The sequence below is a fragment of the Myotis brandtii genome, unplaced genomic scaffold, assembly GCF_000412655.1.
Source record: "Myotis brandtii unplaced genomic scaffold, ASM41265v1 scaffold1087, whole genome shotgun sequence".
Taxonomy (NCBI): Eukaryota; Metazoa; Chordata; class Mammalia; order Chiroptera; family Vespertilionidae; genus Myotis; species Myotis brandtii.
The window spans coordinates 1,738,172-1,753,747 of record NW_005353698.1 but is presented as its reverse complement, the minus strand read 5'-3'; the positions used below and the strand labels follow the sequence as shown (position 1 = coordinate 1,753,747).

At 41.2% G+C, this 15,576-nt stretch overlaps 1 protein-coding gene across 2 annotated transcripts in view; it reads left to right on the top strand.

Annotated features, from left to right (window-relative positions):
• LOC102247875 (alcohol dehydrogenase 1-like) overlaps positions 1–10,299 on the top strand; it is a 14,683-nt gene extending 4,384 nt beyond the window's left edge. Inside the window, exons 4-9 of one of the 2 annotated variants that reach the window (XM_014543219.1) lie at positions 2,808–2,895; positions 2,993–3,212; positions 3,348–3,608; positions 4,151–4,193; positions 7,648–7,792; positions 10,118–10,299. In XM_014543219.1, coding sequence (XP_014398705.1) covers positions 2,808–2,895; positions 2,993–3,212; positions 3,348–3,608; positions 4,151–4,193; positions 7,648–7,792; positions 10,118–10,142 — 782 coding nt within the window. In that variant the 3' untranslated portion in view covers positions 10,143–10,299. Of the gene's footprint in view, positions 1–2,807; positions 2,896–2,992; positions 3,213–3,347; positions 3,609–4,057; positions 4,194–7,647; positions 7,793–10,117 lie in introns of both variants that reach the window. The other variant, XM_014543223.1, reaches the window with a different exon arrangement.
• Positions 10,300–15,576: the final 5,277 nt, after the last annotated feature.

The window sequence follows — 15,576 nt, the reverse complement described above, 5'->3', positions numbered from 1 at the left end:
TTCTTCACTGTCTATCATACACTCAGTGGGAGGAGGTCCAAATTATCTCTCTGCAGCTCTATTTCCATGCTCTTTTGCATAGATGATTACATTCAGTTTGAATTTTGCAGAGTAAGACAATTGCTTACTGCTATTTATCTTTTTGTTTTTTGACATCTTTATGGGCTTGGAATGCTCTAGTCCCTGCTGCATCTGTGCACTCTCCACCTCCAATTACAGCATCAGCTGACGTCAATAACAATAAGGCTCATGATTGGAGAAAGCCAGTTTCACAAAGTATGAGCAGCTATGCACCAGCATAGCTCCCTCCTCGGCTGACTTCCATGTACAAGATGTCCCTGAATTTTCAGTCTAATGATTTTAGAAAAAAATAGCATCTTATACATGTGCAACAGTGACAGAGTTGAGTAGTTGCTTCAGAGACTGTAATTTGCAAAGCCTAAAATGTTTACCACCTGACCCTTTACAAAACAAGTTTGCCAACCCATGATCACAGTATAGTGTAGTATGACAAGCATATTAATATGTTGGGATGGGTTTTTTAACTGATTGAAAGGTTCTTGTTTTAGAATCTTTGCCACCGTTGTCTTAAAAGGAAAGAGGTCAAATCACAGAAGAAGCTAAACAAACTGTTGCCCCAGCGTTTTAGCAAGAAAAATAATCTTGTTTCAAATTATGTTGTATGATAAAAGAGTTTCACTTAGTGTGGATGAGATTCTCTTCAATTATTTCGTATGACTTAGTAAGAGAATCTTAAGAGTTTTCCAGTTAGCACATATCACAAAAACCTTTCCATCTTTTACCACTTGCTTATCCTCTTAAGAGTCAGCAAGTTTTCAAAATTCACATTACCTTTTGGAGCAAAATAATTCATCTTTCATCATCAGTTCATAAGAATAGGATAACCCAAAATTTATATGTATCTTAATATTATGCAAACTATTTAGGAATTCTGGATCCAAATCTCCAGAAAAATTTTGAGGATTTCTGTTGTTTGTGGATAGAAAATAAGTAAAAAAAAAAGTCATTACTTGTTCTATACTGAACTTGACAAAAGTATGTACTGAAGATAAAAATATAACTTAAGAGGAAGATTAATATTTAAATTATTTGAAGTTAGGCATTTTCAAACAATTTTCCCCTGTGGTTATGAATACCGGAAAAAGTTGGCTATTAGATAAACAGATACCGTGGGGAGAGTGGTTGGGGAAGAAGAGGTGTGCGAGTGTCTATCGCAGCTTTCCTCAATGGGGTTTCTGGGAGAGGTTAAGTCCTAATTCCCTGTGGCATTTAGAATGGTACTGATTATGTACCATACTTAGGAGAATGGAAAAAATCATCCAAGTCATATACTGTGTTCTATGCTTCAGAGGAGCCCAAGGAGCACATGGGAGTCAGTGTTTGTAATATAGGATGGGTGAGGTTGAGAAATGAGTTATGTAGACATCTTTGCAATTACTTTTTTCTATGCTCTTTTATCATTCAACTACGTAAACTATTTTATACAGAACACGTTCAAGTCATATCTTCCCAGTTACATTAGGAAGTTCAGTGAAGAGTAAGTTCAAGGATTTACAATTTAATGGGGGGACAAGGGTGGAGTGTGAAAAGCGCTAGAGCAAAACCATTTTATGATAACATCAAATTTTATTTGGTTTTCTTTGTTTCTAAAAGAATGTCATTGTTGATGCTTTAAATATTAAGATAATCTGAGTCCTCGCCTTGCTTAGTAAATTTCAGTACATGTTGAAGACTGGTATGCATATGCCAAATGCCTTGCAGTTTAACAGTATGCCCAAATTTTCTATTATAAAGAATAAGAAATTATGTCACTGGCCACTCATCTAAAGCCTTACTTTTTAGACTTCGGTTGACCTAACAGAGTAATTGCTGTAGGAGCTAAAAGAAGAGTGCTAGGGGGAAAGATGCTGAAGAAATGAAAATGGTGTTTATGCTTTTCTGAGCGTATTCTGTTCAGAGAAAAAGAGATTGCTATACATCTGTTCATTAGAGCACTAGTATTAGGCTTGAAATAATTTGATGGCAGGAGAGGGTTGTGTGATAATTCTACTTACTGATGTTTAAAGGATATTGTGTGAAGATTCAGCCTACTGTAATCATGTAAATTTTGCTGTTGCTTTTGGCTAAAATGCCCTTCTTGAAAATGCCATTTAAAAAAAACAAGGTGTATTTTTTTATAGTTGTTATGAATGTGTGTATTTAAATTTCTGAATTAAAATATAAGTTGATTTAAAGTAAAAAAAAATAAAAAGGTCTAATTTGCATTAAAATTGATTTGTTTCCAATCCAAAGTGAAATAATTAACTTAAGTAATAATTATCATTAAAACAAATTGATAACATGCACTATAAATAATTTCCTATCAGTAAATATAATGCTTACTAGAGGCCCGGTGAACAAAATTCATGCACAGGGGGCTGCGGGGGAGGGAGGTCCCTCAGCCCAGCCTGCACCCTCTCCAATCTGGGATCCCTCTCACAATCCAGGACTGCTGACTCCCAACCGCTCGCCTGCCTGCCTGCCTGCCTGATTGCCCCCTAACCACTCCCCTGCCAGCCTGATTGACGCCTAACCGCTCCCCTACTGGCCTGATCTCCCCAACTGCCCTCCCCTGCCAGCTATCTTGTGACAACATAGGGGCAGCCATCTTGTGATGACGTGGGAGTGGCCATCTTGTGACACAAGGGCACTGGGGTCAATTTGCATATTACCTCTTTATTATATAGGATTGCATTCCATGCCTCTGCCCAAGATTCTAATCACTTTGTTTGTTCTTTTTTCCTTAGGAGATAAAGTCTTAATGTTACCTCTTCCAGAGTGCAGAGAATGCTGTTTCTGTTTGCACCCCAAGGGCAACGTATGCGTGAAGGAAGAGTTAGTTTCAATTTCTCTGACTTCATTTCATCCAATTTGTTTTCATTGGGATAGGTATTGACTGGGAACTAAAATCGTGTATTTTTATGTCACACAGTGTTCTTTCTCCAACTGGATTAATGTTAGATGGAACCAGCAGGTTTACCTGCAAAGCACAGAAGATTCATCATCTTTTTGGCACTAGCACCTTCACTGAATATACTGTTGTGCATGAAATTGCAGTGGCAAAAATTGATGATGCTTCTCCAATGAATAAAGTCTGTATCATTAGCTGTGAGGTGCCTACGGGCTTTGGAGCCGTGTTTAACACTGCAAAGGTAAGAATGTACTTTTGTACTGTTTTCAGTGACTTTACCTACATCCTGGGAGCCATTCAATCAGAGAGCTTCTCCCATTAGAGATAAACCAAAGTGGCTTTTTTTCTAATAGAAATTTATCTTCTGGGTTTGTAGGTTACTCCTGGTTCCACCTGTGTTGTCTTTGGACTTGGAGGAATTGGTTCAGCCATAGTCATGGCATGCAAAGCCTCTGGTGCTTGTAGGATCATTGGGGTTGACATCAACGAGAAGAAATTTCCCAGGGCAAGAGCATTAGGAGTCACAGATTTTCTCAACCCTCGGAACCTCAAGAAGCCTGTTCAGCAGGTGGTAGTTGAAATGACAGGCTTCGGTGCTGACTTTGCCTTTGAGGCCATCGGACTCATTGATACCATGGTAAGTGGTTTGGGGGCACAGTGAGGGGAAGTTGCTTGCCCAGATGTGGGTACATATTAAATTAACTTTATGAAGACATGAAATTACTATAATTTTTAACTATTTTTGAGCACACCTTATGAGCCTTGCACCAAGATATTTATACACTTTATCCCCTTTAATCTTCATATCATTTTATGAATTAAGTACTAATCCCCATTTTCAAGATTTAAAAACGTAATTGTGATTAAGTTAAAGCAGCTTGCCTAAGATCTCAAGGGGGGGCTGGAGGGGGATACCACATTCTATTCTATTCTATTCTATTCTATTCTATTCTATTCTATTCTATTCTATTCTATTCTTTCTTTTTCTCTCATACAGTACCCCTGAAAATATGTTTTAGGATTGTGAGTCAAAAGAGGTATGATTTCAGGGTACTGAGATGCTAATCAGTCTACTGCTGAAATTAGGTTGCGGCTTTGGAGTCATGCCGTCGGAGCTATGGAGTCTGTGTGATTATGGGAGTAGCCCCCAACCGTGAACAACTCTCCTTTGATCCACAGTTGATTAACTCTGGGAGAACCCTGAAAGGCAGCTTTTTGGGAGGTAGGTCTTTGATGCCACATCACCTTTTCCAGAAACCTGGTCACCCTGCATTGTCCTTGGCAAGAAATGAAGGAATGAAAAGATAGGAAAAATATACCTCTATGAAAGGAAATAGGAGACATGTGGGAGAAAAAAAACAGATTAACATTTTGATATTATTAAGATATAGAATAATCACATTGCAGGGTACTCATTGGCACTCAGACATTCCATAATTGGTGGAGAGTCATTGTATGTCTCTGAGTGGCTCCCCAGCACAGGATTAGACTAGAAGAAAATCTCAGTGTATTGAACCCCAATTCTCACCATACAATCACCCTAATTTTTTATTCAAGAACAAAACAACTCTATTGTGGCATATTTGAATTTCTTTTTCCCAAACAACACCTCCAAACCCCTGTCTTGGCATGCTTTACACCCACAGATGCTTCCAGACTAGCACTGACCAAGAGAGTTTTCTGCAATGGTAAAAATGTCCTAGAGCTGGACTGTCCAATAAAAGAGGCACAAGCCATATATAGCTATTGAACATCTTATGTGTGGAAACCAGAAAATTGACTTTTCATTATATTTAATTTTAATGAGTTTACATTTAAATAGCCACATATGGCTAGTGGCTACTTTATTAGGTAGTACAGTTGCGATAGCTTGCTCTCTGACCTTTGCTAGCATGCTCAAATAAGATTAATTTGGCATAAACTTAAAAACAAGGGCGTTGCTGTCAGAATACTCACCAGACCTATTCCTTAGCAAGTTATTTAAGCTCATTAATTGCCAGTACTATTTTCTGGAATGTAGAGTAAATAATAGTTTTGTTCTTACATAATATAGAGATAATGAAATGAGAAGATACAGATAAAGCACTTGGCAAGAGAAACTGACACATAATAGGTACAAAATTAACATTAAATTGTAGCAGTAACAACAATGATTACAGTAGCTTATGAGGAGGAAGGCACATATATTGCAAAAGATAACTGGAGGCCTTTTTGCTATCCTAAAATATCTGGGTGCTCTTTCCTTTCTTCATTGATTTAGCTTTGCATGAGTTGATTGAACGTAAATAAAACTGGATTCATACCTAGATGTCAAATACTGGAAAAAACTTTGCCATTGACCAACCTCTTATATAAAAGCTTGTTTTCCCAGAAACTCTATATGTCTGAATTTTCCTATTTGAATAAATACTCAATTTAAAAATTGAACTATTTCAAAAGAGATTAGGCTGGTGCTTGGAATGGTGAAGCATAATTGACACTGATCATTTTTTTCAGTGCTAGTTGTCCTTGGCTTCATTGGAGAAATGTATTTCCATTCCTAACACTCCTCATTATGTATCTGCCATGTCTCCTTCCTTCCTCATTAAATGCAAATACACCAAAGAAAATCACCCTAATGAGACTCTCATTCAGATGGAAAAATCTGTGATGGCTTTGTCCTTTCACTTCCATGCAGACACATTTCTAAGTTTCTCAAAATCCTACATAACAATTGCCTAATACTCACATATTTTAGTACAAATTTCCCTATTAAGAAACATAAAATATCTGCAGCCAGGGCTCTGATAAAGAGTACCAACTATCTTTTTAGAAAAGAAAAAAGAAAAGAAAAGAAGAAACTCAACTTTTTTGTGGTGCTTTATTTTTAAACCATCTATATATATAAAAGCCTAAGCAACCATCCGACCGTGCGACCGTCTGACCAATAGCTATGATGCGCAATGACCACCAGGGGGACAGATGCTCCAACTGGTAGCTATGACACACACTGATCACCAAGGGGCAGACACTCAACGCAAGAGCTGCCGAGCTGCAGTGACTTGGCAGCTGCGGTTCTCGGGTGATGCACCTGGAACCACAGAGGAGGAAGCCCAAATTCCAGGGTGCATCACCTGAGAACTGCCCTCTCGCAATCTGGGACCCCTCAGAGGATGTCGGAGAGCTGGTTTTGGCCTGATCTCCACAGGCCAGGCCAAGGGACCACACTGGTGCATGAATCCGTGCACCTGGCCTCTAGTATCTTATAAAAACATAATGTTGTATAAACAGGACTCTGCTAGCAATATAAAAACCTGGGTTCTGGGTTCAGCTTCCCCACTTTCTGGATGTGAATCAGAGTTTTAAAACAGGATTTGATTTCATCAGACATGGTAAGATGACAGACACAGGGACAATTGCCTGGAAAGAAGAGTTTATTGCTCAGAGTTCCCAAGAGAAGGGGTCATGCCATACCATATAGGTCCTTATGGGGAAGCACCAGGGCTGGACAGGAGACAGGAAGAGCTGAGGGAAAGCATGGGCCAGAGACTTACTGTGTTTTTCATGAGAAGGAACGGGCAAGATGAGTAGGAAAGCTAAGCAAGTTTCAACAGGTTCTAGGCTATAGGTATGGTCCTCAGTTATCTGGTAACTGGTCCTAGGATGATTTAGGGCAGAGGAATAGTATCCCAACATGTTGGAGACTGATAAAAAGAGAGAAATCAGGAATATGGACTCAAGACTGTTTGGTTTGCATATCAAAAGCATGCTAAAGCAGGCTGTTCACTACCTCTAGAAATCAGTAAACCCTGGGAAAGGCAGTCTCTCTCCAAGTCTAGAAGGCCCCAAGATATCAAAGCATCATAAAATATAGAAAATTAAAAAATAATAAATACAATCAGTGAAAAATACTTAACATCTCTAAACCTCAGTCGCCTCAAAGTTATAAAAATGGGGAAAATAATGCCAGCATCTTCTACTAAACTATTCTCCAACACACCACTGAAGAAGTAGAAAAATTTATTTTTGAGGTTGAAATGTTAAGGTTTTTTTTTTTACATATTTTTATTGATTTCAGAGAGGAAGGAAGAGGGAGAGAGAGATACAAACATCAATGATGAGAGACAATCATTGATTGGCTGCCTCCTGAACATGCCTCCTATACCAGGCACCGAGCCTGCAACCCAGGCATGTGCCCTTTACCAGAATCAAACCCAGGACCCTTCAGTCTGCAGGCCAATGCTCTATCCACTGAGCCAAACCAGCTAGGGCTGAAATGTTAAGTTTTGAAGGAGATATATCTAGAGCCACAGGTAGAGGGAGAATATGGTAACTAAAACCAAATCAGCTGGAAGGTAGGCTGTTTTAAGAAGAAATCCTTAATGCCCTGAAGGCAAAGGAACACTGTGGTTTGATGGTCTGTGACCATGACAGTGTCAGGTCACTCCAACAGTTCATCCCAGCCCTGACACTGTTCACCTACAATGCTGGGGTGTCATGGTACTCCTAAGTGATAGCAGAATTTTGCAATGGGATAAATTACCTTACTTCTGAAGATTAGGAAGAGGATCAAGAGTGAAATAGATTACTGCCTCCCATGAATGCTTTTGCCAATTTTACACATAATAAATTCATTTGATTCTTTAATTAGTTTAGTATTTTTTAGGTTTCTTTATTGTTGTCCTTCTTTTCTACAGAGTACAAAACCAGAGATTGCATTCCTAAACTTGTAACTGACTACCTGCAAAAAAAAATCAACATAGATCCCCTTATAACGCATACATTCCATTTTGAAAGAATAAACAATGCATTTGAAGTGCTCCAGGATGAAAATGAAAATTGGTGAGTCTGTGCGCGTGTGCGCACGTGTGTGTGTGTGTGTGTGTGTGTGTGTGTGTGTGTGTGTGTGTGTGTTGTGTGTCTGTGTAAGATGTATCTGTATGAGATATCTTATACATGTAACACATCCAAAATTTTATGAAAAATGAGGTCTCAGATCAAGTATAAAAAAGGGGGGGCATGGAAAACGGTTTAGAAAATGGCAATGAAAGAGTGCTAAGTCAGTGTGAAGAGCGCTAAACATTTTACTCAGTCACTGTGTGATCTAAACGGCTACCTTGCCCATGATATTGTCCTTATCTAAAAATGGGGATAATGATACCTCTTCTTGTTATTGGACGGGCTCTGCACCTGGGTGGGTCTGCCTAGGGCCACCTGAAGTGTGTGGGTTCTTGACTTCGTGCAGGAAACATTTCACAAGTCGAGTCCAGGTGGCTTTTGAGAGTATGTTTAATAAATCTGGGACAATGAAATGAAAGAAGGGTTTGATGTAGAAGAAGTAACAGGAGACAGCTGAGTGACAGAAGTGAGCTCACTGGGAAGTCAGAGACAAAGAGGGCCCTGGAGACAGATTCAGAGAGTAAGCCTGGGGCAAACTGCCACTGCTCACTGCTCCCCTGGCTACAAGACTCATAGGGTCCTTTGGAGTTTAGGAGATGCATGCCTGTGAAGGAAGAAGTTGGGGAAGGGAAAAATGTGAGTAGGCGTGCTCCCGGGAGGGAGAGCACACCCTAGATCCCTTGTCTTGAGGCTTTTTAAAAAATCTTTCCTTGGCTGGCTGGAATCTTAGGGGAGGTCTCAACAGAGGGTCTTAACAGAATATTCATTAGCTTTTTAGGTGTGTCCTTCAATATGTTCATTCATTAAAATGTGTGTATAAAGGGGCCAGGATTATTTCCTGGTTTGGTTTTATTTTTAAAGAATATTATTGAAGAGGGACTGGGCTGAAGCAGGTCTGTCCCAGGACAGTCTGTACTACATAAACCATTTGCCCCAAAGTGTCCTTGGTGAGGGAAGATAAAACCTTGTGATTTATTAGCTGGCTGTAGACTGCTCAAGTGGTTTGGCCTTGTGTAATTATTTTGTCTCAGTTTCCCTTTATTCCACTTGTCAAGGAATTCCCCTAGCTTCTTACTATCCTGCCTCATTCCCCTCTTAGATACTTCTATCCCTGAAATCTTTTCAGATTGATGAGGGAGGACAGTCCACTTTCAGTAAATGCTTCCTGCTGACAAGGGTCATAGTCCCTGTGTATGTAAGGTGAGAATGTCTCTCCCTGCCTGACCTAGGGGGGGCAAGGGAATGGAATCTGGGACCGACCGGAACAGAGAGGCCATTAGCTAATCCTTCTAAAGGAGGGATAAGCTGGACTTCCTGAAGTGTCATCATCCTAGAGGTGACAAATTTGACAAGAAGGTTAGTGGAGTGGGGGACAATTCTTTGAAAGCCCAGTCACCACCATATCTGTATCAGGTTTTTGGTTTTTTGAAGAGGAGCTTGAAGTTCTCAATGGGTTCAAAAGAGTAGATCTCAGGTTATGGTTCCTGTGGGGATTCACAAGAAACAGGTTTAATTTGAGATAAGTGAACCCAACTGGCTATCCCTGTGAGCTTTATTGCAGTTGGGTTGCTTAGTAGAACCTGATATGGACCTTAGCACCTGGATTAGCATTAAGTACAATGCCTGAAATATGTGAGTTGCTCAGTAAAAATTTGTGTTTAAATGAGTGAATTAATGAGTCAAGGTCCCTAACACAAATGCATTTAGAACTGCATGTATCTAGGGTACCTGCCAATATACAATGTAAATGTACATTATTCTTCATGATAGAGCCCTGTTTCACAGCTATTAAAAGTGAGGGTATAACATCATAGGAGATGAGGAACAAAACTAAGAAGCTAATGTTTAAAGTGATGGCCCTCACGTAGCCATTCACAACTGAAAAGTAGAGAGAGGGGGCTATGGTAATTCTTCTGTCCCCACCAGACAAGCTCATGGCCAGCTGAAGGGTGATTAAAAGTCACAGAATGAAATGCACGCTGTAACTGTGGATTCTCATGAGATGTCTTCTCAAGGGAGCATAATTCTCTCTTGCCTTATCATCTTTGCCTCTTATTACTAAAAATCAAATACCATGTTTAGTGACTACACACTAAACTTGATTCAGAAACATTTTCTGGTGCCTTGAGGGGAGATTAATACAGAGATAACAAATGGGGGTTGGTAAATAAGTTTGTCTCTTAAAATGCTCACGCTACAATTATTTTGTGCTGCCCACATTTATGCAGGCAAGTCAGTCATTTCAATGTTTGAATTTCTGCGTTTCAGTATCCGCTGTGTCCTCTTGTTTTGAGATTCCCAGATGATAAAATGGAAGGCAGCTATGCTCACCACTATACCACCAACGCGAGATGATAAAATGGAGCGTGAACATCCTCAGCAATGCTATTTGCTTCCTTTTTCACTACCTTGATGACTCCATTGCAATATATAGAACCCAAAATTGGAAAGAGAGCACTTCTGGAATTTTAAGAAATAAAACTGTTATAATAAACTATTTTGAAACTGGTGTTTGCATTTCAGCCAAAAGCTTAAAGAGAAAAAACAAGGATATGTTAGTGATGGAATGCATCTTCTGCCCATCCTAACGATTTCACTTTAAATGTATTATGTGATGGATATGCTTCATTAGACAGCTTGCATATTTTGAAAACTGATTTAAAGCATGAACCCTTCTCCACCACTTTATGTGTTGCTGAGTTGGCCTGTTATGAAAAGCACATCTACCAATAGTCTGCCTTCTTGGGCAAATAGTGGGAAGAGGGGTGACTAATTCTTTGAATCTGAGCTTGACATACGTTGGGCATTGTTTTTCTAGTTGGAGATGAGGGGGCTGTTAACAGTGGTTCAAAAATGGTAAAACTCCTTGACACTCAGTCTTACCTGCCTTTCTCAAACAAAAATGATATACGAACAAATAAAACAGAAACAGACTCCTAAGTGCAGAGAACAAACTGAGGGTTGCCAGACAGGAGCAGAGTAGGAGGACTGGTGAAAAGGGGGAAGGAATTAAGTACAAATTGGTAGGTACAAAATAGTCATAGGAATCTTTTCTATTTCTTCTCAATATGTTGTTCTCATGTGGAGGGCCTACAGTTTGGGGGTGCAACTAAGCCTTTTCCATTCCCTTTCTCTGCTCCATTTCCCCAGCCCATGACTGAATAGAGAAATCTGGTCATTGATTAGCAACATGATTTGGTCCCAAACTGGCTGCAGTTTGGGTGTGCCAATTCCATCAACCAAAAACCATGGAATAAAGAAACAGTGGTTGGCAGGATTCGGGTAAAAAATCACCATTCAATATCTTTAACAATAGTATAGTTACAAGGATAATGAAGAGGTGGTTGTTTGGCTCTGCCTTTGGCTAGAGACTAGATTATATGAAAAGCATTCTAGGGAACCCCTAGAAATGTAAATAATATGCAACAAACATCCTTTTAAGCATATGTCTGAGCTAACAAGAAAGTAGGGAAAACTCCAGGGGAGCAGGAAAACCAAATGAGAAATGAGCAGCAAAGTTACATCTGACCTGATGATTTTTGCTGATCCAATAAACTGTGGGTTGGGTATTAAAGGCAAAGCAAGAAATATGCAGCTTGGACCTGGTACAAGGTGGGGAGCTGGAATGAAGACTCATGCATACCCCACATCTTCCAAGAGCTGCAACTTCAAGTAAATCAGAGGGACTAGTAAATGTTCCACCCACCAGGAAAAAAAGACTATAATGTCTTTTCGCAGCCTTGGAGAGGGAAAAAATTCTTATTGTGTTTTGTGAAAACAGATGTGCTCGCAGATGAATTAAATTTGAATTTATTTTGACTGCCAGGAAATTTTACTGTGATAGTTCTAAGTACGTCACATTCTAGGTCTCTGGAATAAACATATTTTTTCAGTTTGTGAATCAGAAGCTCAATCAATTTAAGATAAGCCAGAAAAGGACAATTTTTTTAATGGAGTAGAAAAAGCAGGATAAAGAAAGAAAAATAAAACTCACTATGATAAAAATAATTCTAAAAATATTAGCAATCAAAATACTGTAGACAGATTAAACTCACTAGTACAAAAAAAAAGAACTGCAAAAAAATATTAAACTTTAGTCAGAAGATTTATTGTTAGTAGTAACATCCTATAAAATAAAACCCTAATATGCAAATCAACCTAATGGCGGAACAACCGGTCGCTATGATGTTCACTGACCACCAGGGGGCAGACGCTCAATGCAGGAGCTGCCCCCTGGTGGTCAGTGCGCTCCCACAGGGGAAGCGCTGCTCATCCAGAAGCCGGGCTCATGGCTGGCAAGCTCAGTGGCCGTGGCGGGAGCCTCTCCCGCCTCTGCAGCAGTGCTAAGGACTCCTTGGGGGATGTTCTCCTGCTGGCTTTGGGGAGCGGGCCTAAGCTGGCAGGCAGACATCCCCCAAGGGATCCTGGACTGCAAGAGGGCGCAGGCCGGGCTGAGGCACCCCCCCCCACCCCCCAGTGCACGAATGTCGTGCACCGGGCCTCTAGTAGTTAAAATATTAGAAGATACTATTAAGTAAATGTATTACATTTATTATGAAACAGGAGTTCTACCATGAATGAGATACAAGTACAAAGGGAGCCCGATTGCTGGAACAGGAATGATTGAAGACAAGCAAAACCATATCAAAGAAACACAGCAGCCAGCAGGATGTGGTTCCCACTGGCCAAATTTAGGACAATTCAGGCATCCAAAGTAATAAGAGTAATGTCTTTCACTGATTACAACACATTGAATTTTTTTTAATGATTTTATAGAGGACTTCTACTTCTGGGAAGATGGAGTAGACATATTCCCTAATCCTTCCACTAAATGTAATAAAGCCCCTGGACATTTTACATAGAACAAACACAAGAAAATTCTTAAAGGTGTAGAGAAGGCAGAAAGACTAGAGACTTGGAGGTCAAGGAAGGGTATGGGTGTGTGTTCCCTGGTCTTCTTTAAGCCTCATATATCCCAGAGTTGGAGTGAAGAGACCAGAAACCTTGAAATAGCAACATGCACAGACAAAAAGAAGGCCCAGCAAAAAGCCTGTTCTCTAGACAAAGAACTGAGAAAGGGCAGCCTAGCAAGGCAGAAAGCTTTTAGGTAATAACTGCTCTACTCCCTCCAAACATCAAAGGTAAAAACAACAACAACAACAACATGACCCCTCCTGTACCCATGGAGCAAAGACTAAGTAAGGCGCTTATACTTTCACCCTCCCCAGACGGTAAAAAGGCACCAAACCCTACCCACTACCCACTCACTAGGATGCGATCAGAAAAGACAGATAGTCTGGGAATTTCAACCACATCCAGGAGTAATAGGCAACCACCTCAAAGTGTCCGCGGGGAGCCTGGACTTTTATGCACACGCAGCAATAAAGAGGTGATCCCTCCCACTCCTTCCTGAGATGGTGTTAGAGAAGGCTGGTGGTGTCCTTGAGGCCATATGCTAACGAGGCACTTTCCAACCAAGAGGTGTCAGAGGAGGCCTGGGGGAGAGCTGCAATGCTCATCTCCACCCAGAGATAAGACGGAGCAGTCTCCTCGTGGGGAGTTAATGAAGGCTGAGTGGGAGCCTGATTCATAGCCCCACCTGAGTGTAAAAGACCGACCTGACAATGATGAGGCGGCCTCCCCTTCCTCTGCCAGAGCCAGCTAGCTTGTCAGAGAGGTCTTCGGAAAGAGAGTCAGCTAAGTGGGGCTTCTCAGACTCAAAACAAATATCAAACTTGGACTTCAAAACTATCCCTTCAAAGAAGTCCAGATTGAATTAGCTCAGTCTATGGAGCAATTTAGGCCCTAGGGCATTGGCGAAAGAATAAAGCAATCATCTAGCAACTCCTAGAGCTCATGGGATGGGCATGGTCAGGGAAACAGCCAGATGGAGCCATACCAAAACCACTGTCATCCCAGGGTGATGAGGAGTTCTCCAAGGCTGTGCCCTCTGAGGAGCAACATCAGAGACTTCACACAGGGGAGGGGAATTAGACTCTCACCGTGGTCGGCAAACTGCGGCTCGCGAGCCACATGCGGCTCTTTGGCCCCTTGAATGTGGCTCTTCCTAAGCCTTAGGAGTACCCTAATTAAGTTAATAACAATGTACCTACCTATATAGTTTAAGTTTAAAAAATTTGGCTCTCAAAAGAAATTTCAATCATTGTACTGTTGATATTTGGCTCTGTTGACTAATGAGTTTGCCGACCACTGTAGAGTATTCCAGCTAGTTACTAAAAATTAAACAAAGGCAACCCAGGTGTGGGATTTTTAATTCTCTATACTATATAAAAAGTAAAAAGGAGCCCAGCTGGTGTGCGTCAGTGGTTGACCTCTGAACCAAGAGGTCACAGTTCACTTCCCAGTCAGGCACATGCCCAAGTTGTGGGCTCGATTCCCAATTGGGGGCATGTAGGAGGCAGCCAATCAATGCTTCTCTCTCATCATTGATGTTTCTATCTCTCTCTCACTCTCCCTTCTTCTCTGAAATCAATAAAAAAATATATTTTTAAAAGTAAAAAGCAATAGATGAAATCAATTTTAATATTGTTTTATCAAACCAGACATATACAAAAATGTTATCAATTCAACACATAATTTAAAAATTTTAAGTATTGATTATTTTAATTACACTTACAGCACATCTTAATGTGGACTAGCCGTAGTCACGTCTTCAATAGCCACACGTGGCTAGTGGCTACCACATGGACAGTACACTTCTATAGTTTCTGTATTCTCAACATGCATTTTTTGAAATTACAAATAAAATGCATTCTTATATTCTTTTCATAACTAAAAAATTAATAAGAAGAATGTAAATTGAAAAGCAAAATGGTGTATGCTGTTCAATCTGAAAATCAATTTTTTTGAAAACTGTCTTATATTCATTGAGAAAAGTTTAGGAAGGCCAGAGGTGCCTGGATAGTGAAAATGAGCACTATTACCTCTTTTTCTGAAAGGCCAGTGGGCTGCCTTGTCTTGTGTGACCTTTCCCCTCAGGGAAGTGTTAACGTAGTGACAGTGAGCAGAGGATCCCTGCTCTGCATAAAGGCTTCCGCCCAAATGACAGGCTGCTAAAAGCCAGACTCCACCAAAGTCTTTTTTTAATGAGATATTATTGACATACTAGTGGCCCGGTGCACGAAATTCGTGCACGGGGGAGGGTATGTTCCTCAGCCTGGCCTGCACCCTTTCCAATTTGGGACCCCTCGAAGGATGTCCTACTGCCAGTTTACAGGGATTGGGCCTAAACCAGCAGTCGGACATCCCTTTCGCAATCCAGGACTGCTGGCTCCTAACCACTCACCTGCCTGCCTGCCTGCCTGATTGCCTGATTGCCTCTAACCCCTCTGCCTGCCGGTCTGCTTGCTCCCAACTGCCCCCCCTGCTGCCGGCCTGCTTGCCCCCAAATGCCCCCCTGCCAGCCTGATCACCCCAAACTGCACCGCCTGCTGGTCTGCTCGCCCCTACTTTCCCTCCCCACTGGCCTGCTCATCCCCAACTGTCCCCCTGCTGGCCTGCTCACTCTAAACTGCCCCCCCCCTGCTGTCCTGATCACCTCCAACTGACCCCCACTGATGGCCTGCTTGTCCCCAACTGGCCCCCCTGCTGGTCTGCTTACCCCCAACGGCCCTGCCCCACACCAGCCTGATCACCCACAACTGCTCTCCCCTCTTGGCCTCTAACTGCCTCTACCTCGGCCCCGCCACCATGGCTTTGTCCAGAAG